The sequence below is a fragment of the Pseudopipra pipra genome, chromosome 11 (genome assembly GCF_036250125.1).
Source record: "Pseudopipra pipra isolate bDixPip1 chromosome 11, bDixPip1.hap1, whole genome shotgun sequence".
In the NCBI taxonomy this organism is placed as follows: Eukaryota; Metazoa; Chordata; class Aves; order Passeriformes; family Pipridae; genus Pseudopipra; species Pseudopipra pipra.
The window spans coordinates 9,682,532-9,709,030 of NC_087559.1; the positions used below are offsets into that span (position 1 = coordinate 9,682,532).

A 26,499-nucleotide genomic window follows, 5' to 3' on the forward strand; every position below is an offset into this window, starting at 1 on the left:
CGGAGCGTGGGCCGGACTATTTAGAGTGAGCAGCGCCCCCGGCAGAGCGGCTCCCCCCACGCCGCCCCCCGCCCGGCCACCCGCAGCCCAGAGAGGAGGCAGGAGAGGGCACAGCTCGGGTCATTTACTGCAGAGACTCGCCGAAGCCCCCGCACCCCCCAGCCCCAGGCAGGGGGGGCCGGCGGCGGGCACTGGGTGCAGCAGGTGCCCCCACCGAGAAGGGGGTCCCAGGACTCTGCAGGGGGACTCGCCAGTCCCGGTTTTCCAGGCAGTGGTCGGGGAACGCTGTGTTCAGAGGGTGCTGCTGCCTCTCAGTCCCACGCCCCTTGCAAATTGCTCGAGGAGGCCACCGATGGCCCCTGAGGGGCTGGGGGGCACGGCCTTCAGGCCGATGGTCCGGCTGTAGCTGGCCAGAAAGGCGGAACGCACTTCTTCCAGCCGGGACTCACGGTCGCTTGCCGACACCAGCCTAGGAGAGAGAAGGGGAGGTCAGTGATTGCAGCCATCCCTCCCCACTTCCCAGCTCTTACAAAGGGCTGGCAGCAGGGCTGGATCTCTGTCCACAGTGCCAGCAGGTCTGTGGTGCTCAACTGGCTGCAGTGGCTGAGGCTGTGCCAGCCCCAAAAAGCTCTGTCTACAGCAGCTGGTCCCACTGCCCCCTCATCCAAGCCATGGAGCTGCTCACAGCCTCCTGCTCCCCCCAGGTCTCCTCCTTCACACACACCCCCTCCCCAGTTTCTCCCACCACCATGGTGCTCACAAGGCCACAGTTCATATACAAAGTGGTGCTTTGGCCAAGTGGGTGGTGATGTCAACCCCTGCGCCAGCTCCCTCCCCTCCTCGCACAGCATTCCCAGATGGAGCCTGTCCACATGTGCCATGCCTGGACAGTTGCTTCCAACCGACTTGCAACCATCCCTCACTGCCACTAGCCTCAGTCTCTCATGCTTGTTCCAGCACAGACAGCTTTGGGGAAGGGGGGCTGAGAGGGAGCAGACAAGGTGACAAAAGCCCCAAGGAATGCTCCAGCCGCAAGAAGAGAAGACCTGAGCAGCGCTTTACTTCTGCTCCCTCGCACGGCTGCTCTTGGCAAGCAGGAGCAGAGTAGGGCATGGCTTCCCATGGGACCTGCTCTCCTCTCCAGCTGATCCACACACCTGGTTAGGGGTAGGGGGAAGATGGCCGAGGGAAGGTGAAATTTCAGCTGAGGGAGCAGGGGAAAGCAAGGCTGGGGCTCAGAGGCAGCTGTTCCAAGCGCTCTGGCCTAAAACAGTCCTTGCTGTGGTGCCTCTGCAACATGCCAGTGGTTCCCAGAGAGATTAAGACATTCCTCAAAGGTCACTCCAAGGGCACAGTGCGAACCTTCCCCATAAAAAATTCTCTTTAATCTCTCCAGCGCCTGGGCTGGCTATAAATTGGCACAGCTCATCTGAATGGAAGTGTTAACCACCCACAGCCAACAGCTTCGGTCCGGAAACAGCAGCAAGAGGATATGGTGGGAGGCCTATAAACAGCAAGCGATGCTGAGGCAGCCAACCAGGCCGCTGTTTACTGTGTCTGATAATAAAGAGAAGCCAGAGGGCAAAAAAAAGGCAACAACATATCTAAACACATTAAAAAGATGCTTTTTGGCAACCTAATTAGGACATGGAACTTGAAAACCTGCTAGCATTAAAAATAAGCTCCACGAAGGCAGGACTTACTTGCACCCGAGTGCAGTGATCTTAGATGTCATGTGCAGAGGTAAGCGAGGGTGTGCAGCAGTTAGGTCCCGTGGCTTGTGGCTCTCACACTTCTTTACAGGGCAGATTTTGTGTTTGGACTTTTGGGGTTCTTTCACGGAGTAAGACGCTCCAAGGCACAGGGTCAAGCAGCCGGCCACTGCTCCACAGCAAGCCCTGCAGACCCAGCTGCACCACTTCACCCCGAGCAGTTCCCTGCGGAGGCAGGTCGCGCTTCCTTGCCAAATCCACGGCACTCTGCCCCGCTACACTTCCTACAGCCTGCCCGCTCGCCTGCAGCTTGGGGTGCAGCATGAGAGGAGGCTGTCAAAGCCCCAGCTCAAAGTAAGCCCTGACAAGCCCCACACAAGCACAAGAAGTAGGCTGTGAAAAGCGTACCTTCATCGAGCTGCTGCCAGTGGAGATGCAAAGTGGGAACTTAAATGGAATTTTTAAAAAAATCAACTGTGCCAGGCTGAGAAAAAATGGGATAAAACCACAATGGGGCCCTGAGCAAACAGGGCTGATGCAGAGCAGAAGGAGGGTGGAGGCCTCAGGTTAAGCTCAACACAACATCCCTGGGAACTCTTCATCCCTTCCACATGGTGGCTGGTTCCAGCACCCGCAGCAGACCCCAAAGCACCCCACAGCTCTAGTGAACAGCTGAAGGGGCAGAGCACCCATAGGAGAAGCACCACCGCTGTTCCCCTTCCTTTGAACCCACCTCCCCAAGCAGCCACCCTCCAAAGTGCATGAGCTTAAGGCCTCTCAACTTTGATTCACGTTTCTCTACTGAATTCCCCATTCTGACATTGGATCCAACTCCAAGGGCAGCAACAACTTGCTGGTGTTCAGCAGCCAAGCACAGCCAGGTTAGGGGCACAGTAGTCACTATTCAGATGCCCATCCTTCAGTCCCTTCTGCTCCCTTGCCCATCTTCAAAGAACTAGAGGAGCAGCTCAGCATGTCCTCAGGAAAGGAGGAGTGCAAATGCCAGCCAGGCCATGTTCAACATCTCTTGTGATTTTTTGATCTGTCAATTCATAGGTCTTGTAGCTTCACTGTAACTTGAGGGCACTGTAACTGCTCTGCTCTGTTCTGTTCAGCAGCACAGCACGCAGCCACACGAGATAGTGAGCCAGGGCAGCCAGCCTGTCTCACAGGAGATGTCGTTTGCCCTCTGCCTCCAAAGCACGTACACAGATCTCGGTCAGGGACTGAGTGTCTGGCAGCACAGCTCTCGCACTGCTTGCTAGCAGCAGCCCCTGATCTGCCATTTCAGCTTCTTGATGGAGAGTTTGCAGCCTGAAGGCACAAGCCAAGGTTCTCCTCTAACAGCAATTAAAGCACATCTCCAGCCTTTCAAGCATCCAGAGGTGGCTTTCTATTTGGGGAGGAACATTTACCTCCCAGCCATTTTACGTGGCAGGATGTGGCAGGATGGAGCGTCCCTGTGGCTCTGCACTGGCCAGATGCAGCACCTGCAAATGATGCTGTGCAAGGCCAGACAAAATCACGGTTACAGAAGGAAAGCCCTTCTCTTACAGCAGCAAGGATCTGACCCCAGTGGGGAGATGTAGGTGAGCAAAATTCAAAAAAGCAAGAAAATCTGGGTTACCAGTCCTGTCCTGACAAACATGCATCCTCGAATGCACTCTATTATGCCCAAATTCAGCATCTTCGGGGAAGAGAGAAAAGCCTCTTCTTCCTACAGAAGGCAAAGTGCTCCCCCATCATTAGGCAGAGAAAGTACCAGCTTCTTTCCATGTTCAGCATAAGTAAAGAGTGCTCAGGGACTGAGTTTGCGGATGGAAAACATCAAGGCAGAGAAGATGGAACGGTTTGTTATGGGCTCCCAGGCTTCTCTGAAAGTGCCAGGGTGATAAAGTTCCAGTGCTCGCAGCCAGCCAAGAGACCCAAGGAGAGGTCCTGCATTTGAGACACTTACAGGCAAGTGCTAGGGAACTCATCCGGGAAGCTGCAAGGGAGAGAGGCGTCTGCGCTCAGGATTGCCTGCTCCCGAATACTGCCACACCCTGTCACCATCTGCCAGCTGCCAAAGTCTGTGGAAACGGAAGATCCGGGCAGAGAATGGTCCGCCGATCTGGGGCAGAGAGAGAGGGAGATGGCACGATCAGTCAGGTCATCAGCCACATGCCTTTCACGGGCGCTGGTGCCAGGGACCTGCCGGGCGGACGGCCAGCAGCGCCTGTGCCAGCAGCGTTGACACTCGGGGACCAGGGTGCAACATGCAGCTCTGGCTGGGCCCCAGGCCAAGCTTTTCCTTTGAAAGCGAGGGCAGAGCCAAGCTGGCTGGGGCCGACAAAGCTGCAGGAGCACAACAGGAGCCGGACAGGAGAGAGCCAGCAAGAAGCAGATGGCCATGCAGAACTGAGAAATCCATTAGTGAGATGCAACAGCACATCTTGCCCTGAATCCCTCACAGATGTGGATGTTGCGCTGTACAAGGGGCATTTCCCTGTTGCTTGTTGTAGCTGTTAGCACATCCCAGGGCAGAACAGTGAATGAAGGTTGTGATTTGGTTAGTGCTGAGAAAGACTTAAGAGATCCTTGTACCGGCAGCAGTTAGAAAGCAGATCTCTCTTGAGGCATCCCCACCAAATCTGAACAGAGCAATGCTCAAGACACCCCCAGAGCACCTCCCTCCAGCACCTGAACTTTTTATTCTTATGTTAGAAGAAAGGACTGCGCCAGAAACCAGGTGACGAAACATCTTTAAGACAGGATAAATAGCCAAGGGAGAATAATTGTTTGATGTACGCAACCTCCCACCAGGAAAGAAGGAAGCATGAAACACAGTAAGTAAATCTGAGGCGTCCCTCCAAAATCTCGGAGAAGAGGGCACAATCACTTGAGACAAACCCAGAGCTCTTGGCTTCCAAGGGAGCAAGCAATTACTGTGCCTTGCTGCACAGCAGAGTGTACATAGCTGGAAGCACAGCCTGTGGCAGAGCTGCTCAATTACACACTACCAAGATCTTCTGGATAATTTATCTGAGTTCTGCTGGGCAGAGAGCAGTGCACCAGCTCCAGCTCTGCTGGGCCAGGTAGTTGCACGCTGTCTTCACAGCTAAGAATAGCAGTGGCGCACTGCAGCTGCTCCCCAAGGGACCAGGAGAACAGCCAGGAAGACAGGATCTCCCACAGCAAGAAAGACCTGAGCAAGACTGGAAGGCAATGGTGGGAAGAGACGCACAGCAGGAAACCTATTTGCAACCTCGATCTAATTCCAGGCCTGCCATTTAACTAGTCTGATCAATACAGCCAAGTTTGAGTAGTCTGAAATATGGTCCTAACTTGGCTGTGCAAGCAGAGAAGGGGAGTCACACAGCTCCCTGCATGCCAGCTTCCCATCACAGCTACAGTTTGGGGGTAACACCCCTGTCTGGCAGCTCAGGCTCTGGAAGGGCATCACAGCAGAAATCAGGAAGGGCAGAGCTTCACCTGTTCTTGTTCTTTGGCTGCTCAGTGAACCAAGAAGTGAGGGTCAGAGTACTGGGAGAACCCCTTCTTGCAAAAAGGTGTCTTTCCTGGGGCACATAATGCCAAAGTAAGAACAAGGGCACTTCACTGAAAGCAAAAGTGCAGCATATACCCTTAGAAAGACCTTGTAGAAATCAGACAGGGATAACCTTCCCTGGAAAGCAAAGAATTTGTAAGGGAGGGGGAGCAGCTCTTCAGTGACATCTACACCTCTCCCTGCCTTTGGAAGTCAGTGTGAAGGAGAGCAGGCAGAGCATTTGGGCCAAGAGCACAGTGCCATGCTGGGAACAGTGCAGGAAGCCAGGCAGAAGCATAGAGGAATACTGCCTCAGTGCAGAGGGAAGAGGAGGATGTCACCTCCCTGAGAGTACAGCACAGCCAGACAGCGAAAAATGGGAATGTCACGCGCAGTGACAAGAAACTGAACTAAAGCAGTGAAGTCTATAGGCAATGGGCTCAGGCTGAAAGCAGGCAGGGACGGGATTCTGCTAGAAAAGTAATGAGTGCTGAACAGAGGACAGGTTTGTAGCCAGGCAGAAACAAAGGTTCTGGAGGGAGCGAGTCTGAATGGCAGAGGAGGGCCTGGGCTACAGCAGGAGCTCCAGATGAAGGTGAAAAGAACTGAGCAGAGCTCTGCAGCTCTTGCAAAGGGAGAACAGTATCCAGAGCCTGCCCAGGAGACTGTGCCCACATGGGAAGTCATGATTGAGGGCAGTAGGGACAGTAAAAGTCTCCCTCTGCCCAATATCAACAACCACACCAGTCAGGTAACTCTGTGCTAAAGAAGGTGAACAGAAAATTGTTTCCTAGTTTGGGTGTGTGGTCTCAGCTTCCAGCTGCTGGTCACCTTCCATGGTTGTCAGCTAAGATTAGACTGATCTTGGAGGTGGATGAAGTCATCTCTTGAATCCTGTCTTGAACAGGCTGATAAAAGCATCACGTACCTCCCACAGGACTGACTCTCAGTGACTCTCTGGCCCTCCAGCCCTTGCCAGGGTCCCCAACCCTGTCAAGCAGCTGTGCAAGCTTAGTAAGGTTACATCTAACCCAACAACACTGGGGTCTAGGAGTTCAAGGCAGCCAATTCCTTGTCTTGCTTCCAGGCAGCAGAATAAACACTTGTCAATTAAATGAATAAACTGATTGACTCTGCAATGAGTCCAGGTCACCTCTCTCCCAGCATAGACATCTGAGCCTAGCCAGCAGAGCTTACATATCGTGGCAGACTTTCCCCTTTATTCCCAAAGTCTTCTCCAGGGAGGCTCCTGAGGAAGTGTCACAATCAACAAGCATCTTGAACAGCCTTGAGAGACAGCAGAGGCCAAGGCTGAGAAGGCAGGGCATGGGAAATCTTGTGTTTGCACTGCAAGGGCAGCAGGGCTTCTTAAAAGCTGAGCTTGGCCTGAGACCAAGACCAGATTTCTGGGGTGACTGCATCCCAGTCAATGCTAGAGGTGAAAGTCTTCCTGTTATTTCTACCCTGAGGGCTCCTTGGAAAGTCTCGCTGCAGAGGCCCTTGGAGCAAACTGGAGCTGCTGGGACACCAGGACCAGACCCCAGGTCTGTAAGAACAACATGTTTGCAACATTTGACAGCCATGGCAGAGGCTGGCTAGATGTGAGGGCAGCATGGAGGGTCTGGGGAAGCAGCAGGACAATGACAGCAAAGCTGACATGGATGTCAGGAGGAGATGAGATACAGCAAGTCTTCAAGTCACTGTCTCTGCCACAGACATCTAATGGCAGACAGAAAAAGAATCAAAGTGAGCTTCACACACCCACCTCTTCAGATCCATGAGTGGGAAGAAACTCCCTCAAAAGTGCAAGATTAACAAAATTAAATTAGCAAAACAGAGATGAGCTGCAAGCTGTTCCTTCACACAAGGAAGGACCTCTCGCAGGCCATAAACTGGCAGCTCCTAGCCTGCAATGGTTCCTTTTAATTAGGTCAGTGCTTCCCATGCAACATGCTGCACAAGGCAGAGCATTTCAGAGCACGTGGACACTCGCCTGCCAGAGGAGAGCCAACTCTGGAGGCAGAGTAACATTCAGGGATCCTTCTCTTTCTTAATACGTCACTGAGATGGGTGCCAAGTGCCAACAGCTAGGCTCCCATCCTGCCCCGTGCTGCCCCCGCTCACCTGACGTACTTCTACACACCTAGGACTATTTGGGAAGCAGCTCATTTGCCAGCATATGTTGTGTGCCTCAAACTGAAGCGTTAAGTAGGTTCTGTACGCGCAGGCAGACTGTGGCAACCTGGAGTAAAGGGCAGCCCTTCCCACCTTTGCGTGGGAAATGCTGGCAAGGAGTGTGGCTCTCTGCCAAGTACTGAGAGCCCTGGCTGAATCCCAGGCAGTTATCTACAGGCTGATATCGCCCGAGCAGCCCGTCCTCTGCGAGCACAACCATTTCTGATTGCAGAACGTCATGTGCCAGCCGGCAAGCCCATGTTGTGGCATAGTCGTGCAATAATTACTGAAAACATTCCTGTAAACAATTCCTCTCCTGCTGTGGTTACTATCCCAAGCTGTCACATCACAGATAAACCTTCTGAGCAAGGTGGCTGTAAGGAACAAGACACACAGTGCTCACGCAGTCTTCTCACTACTAACAAAACACCCGAAGTCAAGGGGCAGCAGCTTCTCTCTCTGGCTCTGTTCTCACTGGACTTCCAGACCCACAGCTGAGCCATCTGCAGCCCTTAAGTAAAATAAGGGAGTTCTCTGTGGCTGTTGGTCAAAGCAGATCCTCTGCGATTTAACTCCTGCAAATCTCGACTCTCCAGATCACAGGACTTTGGGTTTTGTTTAATTGACTTAGCAAAAGCACATTCAACCAAAGATTATCCAGCTGCTAATCCACATTAGTGCCACGTACACACACGCTAAATCCCTGACACAGATACAGATTTTTTCTGCAGTGTCATGGGACACTTAGACTGTGTCAAATGCAAACAGAGGACATGGTTTGCAAGCTGTTACCCCCTCGCATGCAAGGGGTTTGATTCAAGGCAAGCTGTCTGCCATACTCAGAGCTCTCTCTCTCTGTAGAACTAGCAGCACCTTGTCCTACTCTGCAAATAGTCTGCATAGTATCTTCCTGCACGTTTGTCCTCAGCAGATGTGATCTTACCATCGCGTTGGAAAAAACCAGAAAGACTGTCAGGAATTTGCCTTTGTATTGCTTTGCCTAACAAGAACCATCCTGGGATTTAAAGGTACCCAGGACCTCTGGATCAGAGAAGAATCCACAAGATGGGCTGGTGAGGTGACAGCAGCAGCAGCCTGTTAACTGTGAGGCCATCCTGGTTAGGAGTGGGGCTTGGCTCCCACTGCCTGACTGGGCATTTGTGACCCCTTCTTTTAGGACAGCCCAGTTCCCCTCCCAGGCCCTGCTCACTTCTCCTGCCTTCCTGTTCCCTCCGGAGCTCCCCTGCTTGCCAGCACCTGAACTGGGCTGTTGACTTGAACTACCTGAAGGATGCCTGCTGGCATTTTACAAGCAACCATTCTAACCACTGCAGCAGCAGTTGAGAAAAGTGGTTTGTTGCTATGGCCACACAAACAGAGGATCAGGAAGTCAAATACAGTAGTTTCTTCATCTCAAGAGCCTTGTGTGGTAAGTGCGAGCAGCACTGCAGGGATAAAGGTATTTCTGGCAACCTGATCAATCTCTGTGCTCCTGCTTTTTCATCTTAGTCCCACCATTTTTCAGGAGGTGAAGGGACAGAATTTACCTCCTCTTTTCATCACAGATACACTTCTTCTCCACCCAAAACGGGACTCACTCTTTTCTTGGAGGGGTGGAGAATGGTGACTGAAGGTATTGTGATATCCAGTACCTGCATGGAGCTCACCAGACTAATTCAGACTAACATAGTCCAAGCAGGGAGATCAAGCCAACTGGAGTAAGAGAGTCTCTGGCTCTGGAGAAAACATAACCATGCTCATGCCCCAAAAAGTGCACTGACACCTGTGTCAGTGTCTCACAAGGCAACCCTAACCCCTCTCATGGTGCTCTTCTGCCTCCTCTGTTTCTCCTCATTGCTCTTTCAGAGCAGAATTTGGCTGAAGCATCATAAACTGCTTCTTCCAGAGCACTGCTGCAAGCTTGCCACCAGCCCTGAACAGCCTGTCAGGCCTTGGGAACGGCATGAGACCACACACAGGAACTGCGGCACTACCATCGTGAACAAAGCAGCTCCCAAGATGAGCTGTTTTGTCTCCAGTATTTTATTCCATTCCTGGGAGATTCACTTCATCTTACAGAGAATGTAGAGGTGGACCCCAGCAACAACTCAAACCCCTCCTTATTCATGTCTTTCCCCGGGGAGAACAGTTAGCATTATTTATGAAAACTGCCAGACACTGGTTTTCCTCTGAAATCAAGAAATTAGTTAAGAAAGTCTCATAAATTTTCAATGCTTGTTTGTCGTTTTATTTTCCATATGACGAGAAAGCCCTAAAATTTGGCTGGTGGCTGTTTCGGAATCACTAGAAAAAGACTCATTGGAAAACCTGCAGAGACTACACAGGCATTCGATGCTGTTAACAGCAACCTCTTATCTAAGAGCCTCTTTATTCCCTGTTGGCCTAAACACATGGTGTTTGCTCCACAGGCTCTGCTCTTTCTTCCCTAGCCTAGCTCACTGCTCAACTCTGCCCTATCGCAGCATCAGTCTCTGGAAGGGTGCCAGAATATCCTTTGTTACGGCATGAGATTAGGCTCAGGTCCAGGGTCCCCATTCCCCAGCTGCCCAGCAGGAACACACAGCCTTCCATGCGGAATCCTTTGCACCAGCACGGCACTCGCAGCTTGCTCCCAGCGGACTCCTACCTCTGCTTGCCACCAGCACCCAGAGTTTTTTTCAACCTGCAGTGTCAGGAGGGTTAGCAGGTGGAAAGAGGGACAGGTTAGATGCAGAGTGAGGTCTGCTTGGTTTGAAAAGCTTCCTTCCCCAAACACCACAGCCATTTCAAACCCCAGTGAGTGCTTTAGAGAAAGTGCTGTGAGCTCCAAGCATGCAGGATGCAGAGATGCCAGAGCTCATGGAGTTGAGGCATGCGCTGAGGACAGGCAGAACAGACAGCTGGCTGTTACCGGCACAGCTCCTCACTCCTCCAGGGGCTGAGGCAGGAGTGTCTGTACTTAATGGCCAGCAAACCAGACAAGGTCAGGATAGAGAGGAACAGGCCTCCTGAGGCTTGTTTGTAGATACAAACACATGTGCTCCTGTGTTCCCAGAGCCACACAAGTGCAGCCCTGTACTCCCTTTATGAGACACTCATTTTGTTGAGAAATGCTCTGTTCTGTCCCATCTCACCTGGATCGGGGCACTTCTAGTGGGCTGCTTCCAATCCTCAGGAAGTTATCAGAATGGGTTGATGAGGAGGAGCTGGAGGACTTGACTTCAACCACCCCTGTGGAAGGCAACCTGTCTTCAGACTGCTGTGCCCTGCTCCAGAGCACAGCCTGCGGTGACGATGCGCAGCTTTTCCTCCTGTGGGATGGAGGACATGGGTGAGAAAGCTGGCTTTTCTATGTACTCCAGCTAGGAAGCCTTTCTACCACAGGCTGGATTTTACTCCAGCAGCTACTGGTTCTCGTTCCCACTGGACCCGCCCTCCTCCCTCCCAAGGAACCATGAGTCACCCCACTCAGTGAGGGGGGTACACTGAGCTCAACCCATCTTAGCCCATTCTTTTATAGATCACCATCCACGTGACCTGGAAATCAGAGATGGGAGAATGCATCAGCCCACACACACACAGCGATTTCTTTGTTTAGTCTAGCGGTAAAAGTGCCTCAAGCAAGGGGCCTCCCAGCGGGGAAAGACCATTTCAATCTGCTCCAGCTCTACAGAGCGTATCAGCCCAGGTGGGCGTTCGTGCGCACCGAGGGCAACAGGGACACACAACCAGGGTTGTTTTGCCTTTTAGAAATTCCCTTCAGGCATCACTGACCACACTTCTGGCCACGTGCGCAGAGCTGACAGTCACTCCATGTGTAGGTGCACTTCAGTCCTCTCCTTGCCTGTGCTGACAGCCCAGAACTGCTCTGGCTGCTTTCCTAGCCAGCACATTCAGACTTGGTCATGATTCACTGTTCACTGCTGCACTGGGCCTTAGCTCACAGAACAATCCAGCTACACGTCAAACAGGCACACGTTTGTGACTAATTCACATCAGCGCTACTCTGTGTTCAGAAGATTTTCTTTCTTACATCAGTTGTTTGTTTTCTTTCTGGAAGAGTCCCAAGAATATTTCTCCTTTCAAGAACACACTGAATTGGACAAAGACCTTCCTATGTACACAAGTAAAAAAGAAAAGTCTAAAGCAAATGAACTCAAGGAGAAAAGATGTTATTCTTTCTGAAAAAAGGAAGGGCATCTCACAGCTTCGACTGAGATCTTGAGCACTGTCAGCAAGCGCAGCTAAAGACAGGCTCATTGTACAGTGGAAAGTGCAATATCTTCCCTTCATTTCTTGAAGGGTGTCCACCCTCAAACATCACACCACAGCCTCTCTCAGGCTTTATTCATCTCATGTTATCATAGCTGCCAACATCTCCAAGCATAGCCTGATGAAACAGGTTTGTACAGCTAAAAATCAAATGTCTCTCCCTGCACAGAGACCTCGAGGGCACCTGTTTTCAGGACAACTCAACAGAGCACATCCCCTCCTCTCCCTACTCATGCTCTGCACAGCCCAGCTCTTCCAGCCCTACATATTCTCCAGGCTACACAGCCACAACAGCCTGCAGCAAGACATCCGTGACCAGTCCCCCCAGTGAGCACTCATGGCAAGGCTCACAACCTTCCCCCTTCCCAAGCTCTTGCCCCACAGCACAGGCCAAATTCCCCATGGAGCAGCAGACACAGCACAGCCTGATGTCTCCCACGGAAATTAATGTAAACCAGAGTTAGAAAACACATCACAAAATCAAGCCCTGATCCACGTGAGTGCAACAGATCTCTTCCAGCATGCTCTGGTCACTTCACATATTGTGCAAATCATGCTTAAGTCCTGTGCAGCAGAGTCGAGTCTGTATGACCCGAGCACTCAGAGCAACATAAATGCTTCCATTTCACTACCCTGAAGCACTGCAAGTGGAAAGTTGTCCTCTACTTGCTGCAGTCATTTTGCTGTGGATAGGTAGGCCCTGTGTGTTAGAGGATGCTGTGCTCATTTGGCAAACAGTTTGGGACTCCCCATCTCCATTTTGTGATTCTTCAGGAAGATTCTTCCTCTCTTCAGCACTTTAAATTACAGAATCATAATGTGCTTTAGAAAGGCTTCTGCCACTAGCATGGCTGCAGGCTCAGTCCCAGAGGACTTCAACTGCCTCCAGCACAACCCAGATTTAATTTAAAATAATTGCAATATAAAATAGAGTCTTCACATGTGCTAAGGGAGAGGAGAGAAAAATTAAACTGAGAGGGGCAACCCTACAGCAAGGTTCTGAAATCCCCAAACAGCACCAGAAACTCCAGAAGAAAGTAAAACACCTGTCCCAGAGCAGCAGAGTTGCCAGACACCTTCCCCAACTCCAGACAGCCACCAGCATCCCCAGGCAAGTTCTAGGTGACCCTCTGTCAACAGGGAGCACTGAAAATTTCATATTCTCCCACAGAAGTACCTCTAAGCAGTGCTGTGGGCAGGAACAAGCTTTCAGCTCACATACCTCATGCTGTTAGAGGGGCTAAAGCTTAGAGCAGATTCTTGGCCACCCAGCCTACCTACCATTAACTGCAGACACTCCCCATTTGTAAACTGATTAAGCTTCATTTTAGGGCAGCTAAACTGTCTCTACTTTTCCCTGGGGAGGCTGCTGCCAAATGTAATTTTTCTGGTAGTTTGGAACCATCTTTCAAAAGTAATGAAGTCCTTTCTGGATGAAGTTTTAACAGTGAAATTGGTGAAAATGAAATAAAGCTGCTTTACTCTCATCAATGGACAAACAGAGAAGCACCCCTGCCTGACAGCCTTTAATATGGTCTTCAATTTTTCCTGCAGAAGCTCTGCAGTACAAGTCGCAGGAAGCCTCTGGCAGCCAAAATTCCTCCCTCCAATCTAAGAAACCCATGCTACAGAGAGCAGACCCGGAGGGCAAGACATTTCAGAAGTATCTTTTGTACTGTGTCCAGAGCCTGCTCCTTTTGCTCGGCAGCCCACTGAGTGGTTATATGCTCACCATGCTGCTTGAGCCTGTGTTCCTGCTGGCATCAGCTCCACTGCTTCATAGGTGAAGCTCCCAGATGCTCCAGGGGAACTTTCCATCCCCAGGGAGAAGTCACTGCTCAGGCTTGTGGTGCTGCCTCGGTCTTTCTGCTCTAGAAAAAAAGAAAACAGAGCTACCTGAAGACCTGCTTGGTCTCACTCACTTTCTCTCCCTTTAGGCAATAACATGTGCCCTTGGGGCTGTGTTCTGATGGGGCCCAAGGGAAGCACACCCATTTGGGGTGTTGGGAACCCAAGCCCGCAAGCAACGAACCATTGCCACCCCCAGGGGCACTGATGCTTGGCAGCAGCACTCACTGAGCATGCAGATCTCTTCCAGGGTGAAGCCAGGTGGCAAACTCTTCCTTCTGGGGAAGGGAAGAAAGTTACCTCAGGTACACTTCAGGACTGCATGAAGGCTGGTCAAAGCCAGGTCTCTGTCACACACAGCTGATCAGAGCAGTGGGGAATGAGCTGTGCAGGGGCAGAGGGGAGGGGATGGGCCAGTGTGCAGTATTTGACTCCCAACAGTCCCAACTCACACACCCTACGCTTTGAGAAGGTGGCAACAGGCAACTCTGCACGTAACATGTGCTCATTCAGAGCTTCCAGGGTGGGCTTTGTTTCTTTGTGCCCCTTGTGAAATAAGAAGGGGTTTACGCTGAGCAGTCTGTCAAAACCCAGCCACCCCTCTCCCCCCAGCAGTGCCTGATGGAGCTCACTGCACAGCCTGCTCGAGCCAGAGCACACATCTCTGGGCTCATCTGTGCTAAAGCAGCCATGGACAGTCATTAAGCAGAGAGCACATTTCAGCATGGACAGTTTTTCAGAGCACAACGTGGCACCTCACAAGCCTCGGCCCCATTTTGCAGCCTTCAGAGTGCAGAATAAATTAAAGAAAACTGGGCCAGGACACCAGGGCTTCTATCTCCCCAAAGAAACAGCACTAACAAGCTCCCTGGCTCTGTAGCCCATGCAGCAGCAAGCACAGGCTCCTTACCTCTGTGACTTCAGAGCAGAGAACTCCTCAGAGGTGATGTGCTTCAGAAAATTGAAGCAGAAAAAGAAAATCTGAGCAAAGGGAGAGAGAAGAGCGGTTCAGAAATGAACCCGAGGCTCCATGCAGCCTCTTATCTTGGTGGGGAGGTGCTGGCAGGAAGGAGATAGCAAAAAATCTGCAGCTACCAGCCTCCAATGTGCCAAGGGCTGCCCCCATCCCATCCTGGGCCTTCTCTTCCATGTTAAGCTGACTCTCTGCTCCCTGCCATGGGGAGGCCCAGAAAGGAAGGTGTACAAGTCATCTCCTTATCAATGCCTTGCACACATGCCACAAGCACATGGGAGGTACTTATGCCATCACTGCAGAATGGAAAAGAGATGGCCTCCAGCAACTGCTTATACACCCAGGCAAGCGGCAAACCCAGCAGGACTTGCAAGGTTGGAGCTGCATGCTGCTGCTTGGCACCACAGCTGTACCACATCTGGAAGCACGAGGTACCTGCAGTGTCTGTGGCCCCAAGCTTGTGCCCTGCCATGCTCCAGTCTGCTCTGCATCACTCACCCTGCTGGGCCTCTGCCACCCCTGCACTGAGCTGTGCAGAGCTGTGCCCTTCTCCTGGGAAAAATGGGGAGCAGGGAGTGCTACAGGCAGCCAGACACCCCCACTCCTGCTGCAGCTACCAACTCCACCCATGGCCAAGCAGGCACCAGAGCAGAGCTGCCAGTCTTAAGCCAGCAGAACCCCAGGAAAGGAATGAATGGGAGGAATGATACTAATAAAGGGATTCTGTGCCTCTGAAAGATGGAAAATAGGCCAGGGTCTTGGCTCTGGTGTTTGAAGGCAGGGGATTCCCTAGTGAGGTGAGAGTTTGAGGAGCAGGGGATTAGCAGCAGGGTTAGACACTCCCCAACTCTTGATTTCTATCCAAAAATGATATTGCACTATATTGCAACTACAGTCAGAGCAATCTTTTTTGCTGTTAAGACAGTAAAAGATTTGAAGAGAATTAGTTCAACTAATCTCAACTGCCTCCCAGACCCATCTGTGTACCCACAGACACACCCCACCAAATACCTACACTGGAACCAGCACAAGCTGCTCCATGAGCCCATGATGACATGCAAGCCACATGCAGCTGGCAGCACCCAGGCAGGAGGGCTGGCATTCAGGACAAGCACACGAGACTATCCAGCTTTATTTCCAAGCTCCCAGGAGTCACACACCTTAAGCATCCTTCTCATTGCTGAGCTGAACAGCAAGTCCTAGCACCCTTTCACCTGGGGCCTGAACAGTAATGGCACAGCAGGGAAACTGGCAGGACTGACACCCCCAACAAAAGTGTAGCCTGAGAGAAAAGGAGCCCCATACCTTATGCATCAGAAAGTGACGGGGTAAGGCTCCTACCTTTTATTTTCAGCACCTGAACAATCTCTTTAGAGCCCAACCACAGATATTACTAGAGGCAGGGAGTGAATGCTGCTACCGTAAACAAGTTTCCTGAGAACACAAAGCAGTGCTCAGTCACTGCCCCAGACCTGACACTCACCTCTTCTCCTTTACTGAGTCGATCAACTAACATGTGCCTGGAAAGAGAGCAAGGGAAGCTCAGTCACACACCAGAATCAGCAGAAGAGCACAACCCATCAAAGATGGCCAGATGCCTGAGATCTCAGGTAAAAAAAAGGGCATTAGCCCTTCTTGTCCCAGCTCATTGGGAGCTGCCCAAATATCCACCTTTGGTTGCGAACAAACACCAAAGAGGACCCCTGAAGGCCTCTCCCCTGCTGTGCAGGGATGTACACGTGAGTAAAACTGATCATGCCTACCCAAAGAGAAACCAGTCATAGGCCACTGTCAGGTAGAGAATCTCAGATGGCTCCAGGGACGTGTGGATCAACCCATCCTGCAAAGTAAACAAGAACAGCCTTCAGGCAGCAGCCCTGGGGACTGGGCCTTGGGAATTCGGGATCTGATGAAAACTGTCACGGTGATCCAAGACGCCCAGCTTCCTCCACCTGCCTATGAAAGCGTGTCTGAAGGAACATTAGGAACATTAACTGCTCCATCACTGCTTCCTGGTGAAGTCACTCATCCTCCAAGCAATCACCCCCAGAAACAAAGGAGGTCAGCCAGGTACTCACAGCCCATAAGGAGAGGCGCAGTAAGGAGATGAAGAGAGGAGTTCGATCCCAGCCAGATATACAGTGCACCAGGAGCCCACTGTCATCTGTTCCACACAGGGGGAGAAAACAAAAAGACAAGAAAGGATGTTGCAACGAGAGCAATGACTTTTTTATGGCAAATCTGTAGAGACAAGTTCCCCTCTGTCCCCACAGCCCAGGCTCAAGAGTAGAGCTCAGCCACCAAGCCAGAACATTCTGTCTTGAATACGGCAGCCAACAAATTGCTCGGAGTGTCCTGGGTTATCAGCAGCACCAGCTGATGTGCTGTCCTGGTCCTGACAGCTGCTCAAGACATGAAGTCATTAATGTAATTCAGGTCGGTTTCTATCTATGACAAACTTTCCCTAGTACAAAAAGACCAGAAAAGTAAGACCAATGCTACAAGCACACCTTCTCCTCAAGTAATGAACTCGACTGAATTACCAATGAACATCACTTTACTACCCAGAACATACATCTACCCAGTTGCAGCCCACATCAGCAAGAAATCTGCCCCAACTGAACATTTTTTCAGTTTCACAAGACAATTCCTATGCCCTCCAGAAAATCCACAGTGTGTCCCAACACAACTACTGCAGGAGAGCCTGTAGTTGGCCATGCTGGGAGCCCCAGCCATGGCTCCATCTATCCAACAGTGCTAAGTAGAAAGTCACTGGAGGGAATGGGATGCCACATGGGGCAAGAGACACTTTTCAAAAAGTTGGGGTGGCCACGATGAAAAAGAGTGGAAGGGGCACTTAAACAGGCAACAAATGAGACCCTGTGCTGGGGGGACAAAACACAGGTGTCTAGCAAAACAAGAGCAAGAGTCAACAAGGAGAGGAAACAAATGTTTCTTCTCTTCGGGTTTAAAGTAGTAAAACATCAGGTTAAGTTTTCAGATATCCCTTCATGCCCGGGATGAGAGAGTTTTCAAGGAATTAGCAAGTCCCTCTCTAAGAGGGGAGCTGGACCATCAGCCTGTTTTGATGGGAGAGAAGTGAAGCTCTATAAAATTACTCTTCTGTATTTGGTGCTGATCCACAGTGGTACTAACACCATGAGCTGTTCTTCCAGGGACAGTGATTGCCCCAGCTACACTGCTGGGAGCAAGGAGCTTGCCTTACCATCACTATTGATGATGGAGATCAGCAGCTTCAGGTAGTTCTGTGTCTGTTGTACGAGGTCCCAGCTCTGCAGAAAGAGAAATGTTGAGGGCAAGGGTCTGCCCACAGCAAAAGGCTGCTCTGCAGTTCAGAGCTGCTCTATCCAGAACAGCAGTGAAGCAGAAATAACCACATAGCCATTCCTCAGAGTGACAGACCTTCCCCTTGGTATCAATTCCCCCTATCCTCTGCAAAAGGCACTCAGGGACAAGATACCAACTAGGCAAATAAAACAGTGAAAGGCCATCTCTACTGTCTGCCCGGCTGGCACGGGACCTGCTTGCCTGCAGCCCCAGAGCTCCAAGCAGACCAGAGAGGCAGCAAACACCTGTGGAGCACTGACCCAGTTCTGCAGCCCATGCACACGAGCACTTCACCAAGTGGCTCAGCCACGTTACAGCTGTGTATGGGATGCAAGCACCACGATGGGGTGTGCAGGCCAAGGTCTGCAGCCTGTTCCCACAACCCAAGCACTTTGCTCAAAACTCTTTGGTCCTTGAAAATGTCCCCAGCAGGCTGCTGGCTGACCCTCTCCCACTGCTCCAGACAGGCACTGGATTTCTGCAGTAATCCCCAAGTAGCAGCAGCACCACAGAAGGGCTCTGAACTCAGAGACCTCCAGCACTACAGGACACACAGGTGAAAAACATCAGAACAAGCCCAAGCTTGTCACTGGACCACTGTGTCATGAGAAGATGCAGGGAATTTCAGTGGTTTGATCAGTCAGAACTAGCTTAAGGAAAATAGGATAGCACTGGCAAGGAAAGGGATGCATTTCATGGTAAAAATGTTAGTGGTAAAAGTGACATCTTACCACCAGAAATGGAACACTTGCTGTGTGCTTGCATGTGTGCACATGTGCATGTAAGCACACTGAAGAGCAGTGTCAGACAAAGAACATACTGCTCTGCCATGAAATCTGCACAGCCACAAAAGAATAGGGAAATGGGGAACACATTCAGCCTGGGGCAGAAAAACACAGAAGCCTTTTATCTGCCCAATTCAATCCTATCTTGTGCTTATGTCAGAAGGAATCATTTAATTATCCAGTCTGATCTCTCTATACCACAAACTAGAAAGTTTTGTTCAGTTGCCCCAAGTACAGCCTGAAGCTTGCACTTGGCAACATCTTTGCCCAGAGAAGCACCTCAGCTAGGGGTGACAGCTCATTCCTCCTTTGGCAGCATGTTCCAACAGATCATCTTCAAAAATAACATGCAAGACTGCTTTTCCTTATCTGAAGGTCTGATTTCAGATTGCAGATATTGCTTCTTGTGCAGCTCTTCTTCCCCAGACTGAAGAGTGCTTTAGAATCAGTATTTTCTCCCTGCAAATGTACTTACACATTAATCAAGTCAACCCTCCATCACCTTAGTGATTAGCTAAACAGACTGAGAACTTCAGCTTTGAGTGAAGCACCTTCTCCAGTCCTCAAATCATTTCTGTGTCTATTTATGACACCCTCTTCAATTTTTAATATCCTTTTTAAAATACTGGCTGCTCAGTATTCTAGTGAACAATTTCTAGCCATACACAAGCTGTAGTTCTATTAGTTCTGCTTCAACACTGCCAGGCATTTTTCTGTGATTCTACTTATGCTGGCACTTAAACAGTATTTACATCACTGACAACAAACACTGGCCCTGCAAGGGGAGCTCTGCTGGTTCTGTGGTGTTTCCAGCCACAGAGCACAGCAATGTGACACTTTCCAGCACAGTCAGTCATCACAAAACCTGGTAGGTCCACTGATGTGTGAAATGGAGTGCACTAATCAGTAGTATAAGGTGATACTCCCTGGTGTGAACAAAGGTAAACCTCAAAGCCCAGGCAAACATAAGAGTTCAATTACCATTTGCCATGCTGTCACAGCAATCAGGAGTGGAGACCTGCCAGTCAGTTAAGATTTTCTACTCGTCTCCCATAGGACAGGCACCTTGCACACCTGTGAGGAAGGTGTCCAGTCACTCAGCTCTGCTCACATACAGGAAGGCTGACCTCTCTCAAGACTCCCCACAGACAAGGAAGTATGCCCAGTGTAGAGCTGAGATTGAGAACAAGTTCCTGTCACGTCCCTTACCTTTGTTAGCAACCTATCTCCCTAATGGATTGCAAAGTTTCGAAAGCTACAGAAAGAGATTCGACTTTACAGAGCTTTTGGGTAGAGGATTTCCATTGCCATTCTGAACAGCCTCGCCCCCACTGGGATGGTATGAAGTGAGACAGATTACACCAATAGGAGCAAGCTAGACTTCAGATCTTTACTGATCCTTCCTGAATACAACTCTGACCTCCCACAGAGGCATCCACTTTGCTCACCTGGTACTCACTCCAATCAATATTCAGAGACTGGGTCAGAGAGACTGGGATACTTAATGGAGCATCTACATAGTCCTGCAAAAAACCCAAACACAACTGGTCAGAGAAAAGTCATGACTTGAAGGGACTGAGTTCCAGAAAAAAAAACAAGACAACAAATGCCAAATGGTTGGCATTAGAAGAAAACACCTCAGCAAAGCATCTTTGGACGCAAAAACTTGAAGAGGTAAGAATTAACTCATAAGACTCTTGGAAGGACTAATGGACAAGAGGAGCTTTTATGAGCTCCCAATGGTGAAAGTCAGGCATATTAGTTTCTGAATTTCTGTAGGGCTGCTCCACTCAACCATCTTCTTCAGTAGGAGACAGAATATGAAGAAGGAACTGAGAACAGAAGCTATCAATAAGATATCAAAATTTAAAACCAGAAGCAACCCATACCTTCCATCAGAGGTCAAGCATCATAGACTTCAGCATAATGATTCATTTATTTTACATATGAATTTTCAAATTAATAATCTAGCATATCTTCATTTAGATAATTTCACTATCTGTTTTGTTTGTCCTAGTGGTTTCCTCCTTGTGATCAGAAATAGGTACATGACATAGACAATTGCTCAAAAACTGTGAGGCAAGACTTAAGCCCAGTAAAGCCCACAGCTCTCCATTTTGTAACATCCACGTACCTGTTTCCAGTTAAATATGAGACCTTCAGCTGTATAATCCCGGTCTTTGTAGTCCTTAAAAAATTCACAGCCTGCAAGAAAAAGAGATAATGAACAACTGTTCAGATAACTGGTATCTAACAAGTGAAGTGCCCTGTGGGACTGGAAGTGCTGGCAGCCCCGGGCTCCAGAATACCAAACCAATCAAAACTGCTGCCTGTGGGAAGAGAAGAGCAGTAATCATCAGTACAGTGTGCAGCACTCCCTCCAGCAACAACAGCCCAGGGCACTCAGCAGTGAAGACACTTACACAGCAAAGGGCAAACTCCAAACACAGCAAACGTGGAATCTGAGGGACTGATTTTGTTCTTTCCCAAACAAGTGGTTTCACCAAGGGAGCTATGCTTTGCAGGGCCACGGACTTTTGCACCAGTCTAAGGCATCAGCTTGACATGCTGAGTAAGAAGGAACCAGCAAAAGAAGATGTTGGCGGAGCCCTGGGGAAAGCCAACTTTCACAGGGCACTGCTGCAGGCAACAAGAAAGGGCTCTGTCAGAGGTGGCTGTGATTTCTCTTGCATTTGAGTCTCCTCTTTCAAACACACGATTTGCCCCATCTGAAGGAAGAGGGTACATAACCACTTCCAAGCCCTCCCCTAAGCCCTTCCCTCCTGAAATGTGTCCTTTGGCTCTGCTCCTCTCAACCAACCATTTGAAGTCTCTGCTGCAAACTGCAGTCACTTAGTCACAGCTGAGCAGCACCATTAGCACTGCGGCTGCCCGCAGGCTACACAGAACACCTCTCCCAGCACACTGTGTGTGCCCCAGCAGTGCTACAGCACCAAGACACCCCTGTGCCAGGCACAGAACACAGACAGAGATTCCCACCCTGCAAGTCTCAAGTAACTCCAATGGCAAAAAAAACCCCCTCTTTGTGCAAGGACAGGACTAATCCTCAGAAACGCAGTCAGGATACAATCTGTCAGTTCAGATTTAACTCCAATTGAACAATGGCTTAAAGCAAAAAATGGGGGATTATGGCAGTAAGTGTTGGCATCTATAAACACCAAAAGCTTCTGCAGATGTGCCATTTTAACCCAAGTCTTTCACTCCAGACAGTTCTTACTCTTTGCTCGGTGAAAAACTGTCTGGATGGCCAAGCCCAAAGAGTGGTGGTGAATGGAGTTAAATGCAGTCGGTGGTTGGTCACCAGTGGTGTTCCCCAGGGCTCAGCACTGGGGCCAGTCCTGTTCAATATCCTTATCTATGATCTGGATGAGGGGATCGAATGCACCCCCAGCAAGGAGTGGAGTCACCATCCCTGGAGGTATTTAAAAGCTGTGTAGATGTGGCACTCAGGGACATGGTTTAGTGGTGGTCTGGGCAGTGCTGTGTTAACAATTGGATTCAATGATCTTAAAGGTCTTTTCCAACCAACACGATTCTACGACTCTCTATCTGGACACTGCCTCACCCAACTAAGACAACAGGATCTCAGAATATCTTCAGAAACAAATTACAAAACAGAAATTCTTCCAGTGCAACCCTGGAAACATAAGCAAGAATGTATTTGGCCGGTCACTAGAGGGGTTGCTGATCCTTAGATGTGTATGACAACATTCCCCCAAGGAGCAGCACTGCTGAAATCAGGCAACATCTGCAGGGAGGATTTCCAGTTTTATAAGGTTTACTTCTAGTGTGGCAGTGAAGAGCTGCTACAAAAAAGCAGCTGTCCCAGATGGCAGAAGAGGAAGGACCATCTGAATATTGCTTACCATATGCAGATCCTCATACAGTAACAACTCTGCAGCTTAACTCTATAGTCACTTCTTCCTCATTCTTTACAGCCCTACAAAAGACCAGTGTACACTGTCTCTCTCACGTTCCAAGTCTGGTAAGGTGTGCAGCAGCAACATATATCCATGCTATTTACTACAGAAACCAGGAATACTCTTAATTCTGTGTATCTTGGCAACATGCACATCAATTTCTCACTAATTTCTGTATAAAAGGAAATACACTTTAAAAATAAATGTTTAAGGGCAACAACAAGGAATCAAGGAAAGGTTTGGGAACTGGATCATCCACAACAGTTTTGCTGGGTTTTGTTTTTTATTCCCTTCCCTTTCTTTATGCACAAGGGAAAAAGAAGAGTCTGCAGACAGACCTCAAGCACAGCAGCCTCGCATCCTATCCTATTGCTCAGCCTGAGATCAGCAGGCAGGCAGCAATATTCGGTTCATCTGTAAGAGTGCAAGTGACCCAGCAGTGGTTGCTAGGCACAGGGACAGATATAGCCAGGGAGACAGGCTGGATTGGGCTGAATCTGTCGTACGCTGCAGGCTCAGGTGAACTGTTCTGCCTAGCACTGAGGATTTCTTACAGTGGAGCTCTGGAACACTAGACTAGAAATTACCCTTAAGAATTGGGTTTTTACATAACACAGAACAAGATATGTATTTTGCATCAAGTAGTATTTTGTTGTTGCAGAGATGTCAAAGGCCATCTTAACCGGCTCCACCTCTGGGACTTTTTCTCCGTGCCTGAATTAATAATAACTGCTGAAAAATTATTTTGTCACCTCAAAGAGTGCCTAATGCTGACTCACACTGCCAGAGCATCCAGAATCATTGCTCTGTTCTCAGTTTAAAAGAGCTTCTCTCCAGAGGGAGCATAGGAAACATTCAGCAAGCCAAAGTCACTTCACCACACACACACACAGAGTTATTTCCCAATCCTCAGAAACGGATTGTCACCTGTCCCTTGGGATTCCCTCTGGACATCATTCCTGTACCTGGGTATGGGATGGAGAGAAGCGTGAAATCAGCGTAACGTTGAGCTTTGTCCACCTTCTCAGAAGACGTCACACTGCACAGGACAAGAGGAGAACAGCAGATATTTGCGGAGTATTTTTCACACAGACACCAGCACCCAAAAAGCTACGTGTCACATCTCCCTGCACGATGGCTTGACTCAGTAGTGAGCAGGGGCAGAACTTACTCAACACATCCAAATAAATAGGTATAGCCCAAAATCACTAAAGCTTTTCTTTGAGAGAAGCAGGAGAAACATCTACCTCTGTTCCTATACACAAGCTGAGGGCTCCTTTGCTCTCCCCCTTATGAAGGGGCAACTGTCTCATCACTCAGACTGCAGAAGACAGAGGAAGGCAGCTATCTTGCCCGTTGATACGGCTTTCTCTGGCTTTAAAGCTTGGAGTTCTCTTTAAACCATCAGCTAACCAATCCTGCTGTAGGACTCTTTCAGGGAGTGCTTCCAGGATGCTGAGTGCATGCCTGACAGCAATTCACACCTAAGGGCTATACTACCTGCAAACCAAACCCCGCACAAAAACAAATGAACCCAGACTCACTTCAAGCCAAACTTCACCTTCTTGTTTTCCACCATCAGGTCACAGATGTATCGGACAGACAGGTATCGAAGCAGCTTGATGTCATGCCCCCTGACCTTGTCAAACAGCTGGGAATCTGCATTTCTGCAAGACAGAATGAGGCAAAGCAAGGTGAGCATGGAAGACCGACCACATTGAGTCTGATTCTTTGCACAATACTGCCACAGTTCTTCCCAGAACCACTTCCAGCCACAAGCTGCATAGCACGAGCCTTGCCTCCACAGGTCTGAGTCAGACTCTCCAATGAACTGACACTGTGAACTTTGTGCTTATGGTCCCTTCCCCCATCTCACTCTGTTCTTCAGAAAGCACATAAGATACAGAACAATTTATCCAGCCTGGAAATGTACTTTTCGATAAAGTAAACATGTCTGCGCAGTTCAAACACCTTTTTAAATAGCTCTACATATTCCTGTCTCCAGCCCTTCCCTCTGGCAATAGATTAGCAGGCTTCAGTTACACTGGGTTCAGCCAGACGTTAGAATTCAAGACTCTTTCAAAAGATGGTGATGGTCTCAAGCCTGTGCCCAAAGCCCAGACTGGAAGAGAGCAGAATTGAGTGGTTGAGCCAGTCAGCTTATGTACAAATTCCCTTTTCCCCATCCAGAATTGAGTGGTTGAGCCAGTCAGCTTATGTACAAATTCCCTTTTCCCCATCCCACTGATGCATACAAACCTAAGTGCAGGATCTTCCTCAGAAATGTCTTCTGCATCTGCCCAAGCATCATCAGAACCTCCTGCAAGCAAGGCAACAAGAACTGAAGCTTGTGTAAACCAACTCAATCCCCAATCTGACAAGATATGTACACACATGAAAAGGTTGTGGCTTGGTGCCCTCTCTTCACATCCAAGTGCTCCCAGCGGTTCCCCACATTTCCTCTTCCTGAAAAGCCTGTTTTCTAATGTAGCCCACTCTTCCCTTGTCATTGCAAAGCACCTAGGCAGGTCAAATCCATTACTGACAGCCAGAGAACACCCCAAAAATGTTACAGCGCTTTGTTAAGCCAAGCTTCAGCTTCCACACTACAGACACACACTACTCCCCTAAAGAGTTTTCCCTGGAGTTCAGTATATCTCACCATTAGTAGGATTTGAATCCCAATGATTAGTCAAGCAACAGCAAATTCTAATCCTCTTTCTTCCATTACTCCCATCCCCAATATTTGGGAATCAGTGCCCTGAATCCTTTGGGATGCCTTACTTGCCTACATGCTCCCTGTAACTCACTCTTCAGCCTCAAGTTCTTTGGTCATTGTTTCTTATGAGCTGTGGTGTTCTGTCCTGTAGTACCGTGCTTGGAAATAGGGCATGAGGTTTCAGTCTTTGCTCTGTTATGCAGAGCCTGATACAAGCAGGTCCATGCTAGAGCTCTTCATCAGCTCTTGGGAAGAGCTTGCTTTGTGTAGGTCACTGTGCCAGCACTGACCAGTCTCACCAGGCAGACAGTGACAAATGGCCCCTCACTCACCTGAGAAGATATAGTTGTAGCCAGTGCGCCCATAGAGCTCTCCCCAGCCGGCCAGAGTTGCTGATCTGCAAATATGCTGGAGGAAGATTTTGTTATTAACCACAAAGGCTTCAGGAGTCTTTCCCTCATCAGGTCTCTGGCCTATCTGCTGACATGTTACACAGAAAGGTTGCCACTTACAGCTATCTCCTCTCTGCAGTCTCCCCTCCACCCTGGTCCAGATAGAGTTCTCTGAACACATCAAACTCCCAAGTGCCTTTATCTGTAGCTAGTTTTTAAATCACATTTTCATCTCCAGATCTCCAATTCACTAATACAATCAGTTCCTGTCAAGTTAGCAACATCCATGCTCTCTTAGTACCCTGCTTGAGCCTTATTTCCACATTCCTCTGGATGAGATTATGGAACTCTGGGCAGTTCACTCCTGCAGAAAAAGGTCAGCAGATGCAGCCCACAGTGGCATCAGTCAAGCTAGACTAAAATTGTCACAGGTATGATTTCACTACTCATACAATGTTTCTAAATTGAACTAGGAAAACTGAATTAAGCTACTTAAATTCTAAATGAGACTATTCCTACAGGGCTTCCACATAGTTTAAGTAATTCACATAAAAATGAATCTAATTTCACTTTCTTACAGATCCCCTTGCAGGGAAGCCCACACATTCATAAGACCATTGCAATCTTGCTTCTCCAGGGAATAGACAAGGGAAGCTTCTTTCTAGAGAGAAAAGTTATTCAAAGGAAGCTCACTGCTGGGAAGTGTAAGGGGCTGAAAGGGAAATAATTATCCTTCCCCTCCCAAACATCAAATATCTTTAGTCCTTCAGAAGGGACACATATATGGAGAAAAAAAAATCTTAGC

General features: G+C 49.4%; 1 protein-coding gene across 2 annotated transcripts in view; it reads right to left on the bottom strand.

Annotated features, from left to right (window-relative positions):
- Positions 1–109: 109 nt before the first annotated feature.
- Positions 110–26,499, bottom strand: part of MTMR14 (myotubularin related protein 14) — a 32,321-nt gene continuing 5,931 nt past the window's right edge. Inside the window, exons 4-19 of one of the 2 annotated variants that reach the window (XM_064667419.1) lie at positions 25,635–25,710; positions 24,843–24,903; positions 24,128–24,250; positions 23,549–23,622; positions 20,777–20,847; positions 20,091–20,165; positions 17,736–17,802; positions 16,588–16,673; positions 16,273–16,349; positions 15,993–16,029; positions 14,447–14,517; positions 13,765–13,814; positions 13,421–13,559; positions 10,551–10,727; positions 3,670–3,825; positions 110–469 (exon numbers count right to left, since the gene is read on the bottom strand). In XM_064667419.1, coding sequence (XP_064523489.1) covers positions 292–469; positions 3,670–3,825; positions 10,551–10,727; positions 13,421–13,559; positions 13,765–13,814; positions 14,447–14,517; positions 15,993–16,029; positions 16,273–16,349; positions 16,588–16,673; positions 17,736–17,802; positions 20,091–20,165; positions 20,777–20,847; positions 23,549–23,622; positions 24,128–24,250; positions 24,843–24,903; positions 25,635–25,710 — 1,518 coding nt within the window. In that variant the 3' untranslated portion in view covers positions 110–291. The remainder of the gene's footprint in view (positions 470–3,669; positions 3,826–10,550; positions 10,728–13,420; positions 13,560–13,764; positions 13,815–14,446; positions 14,518–15,992; positions 16,030–16,272; positions 16,350–16,587; positions 16,674–17,735; positions 17,803–20,090; positions 20,166–20,776; positions 20,848–23,548; positions 23,623–24,127; positions 24,251–24,842; positions 24,904–25,634; positions 25,711–26,499) is intronic. The other variant, XM_064667420.1, reaches the window with a different exon arrangement.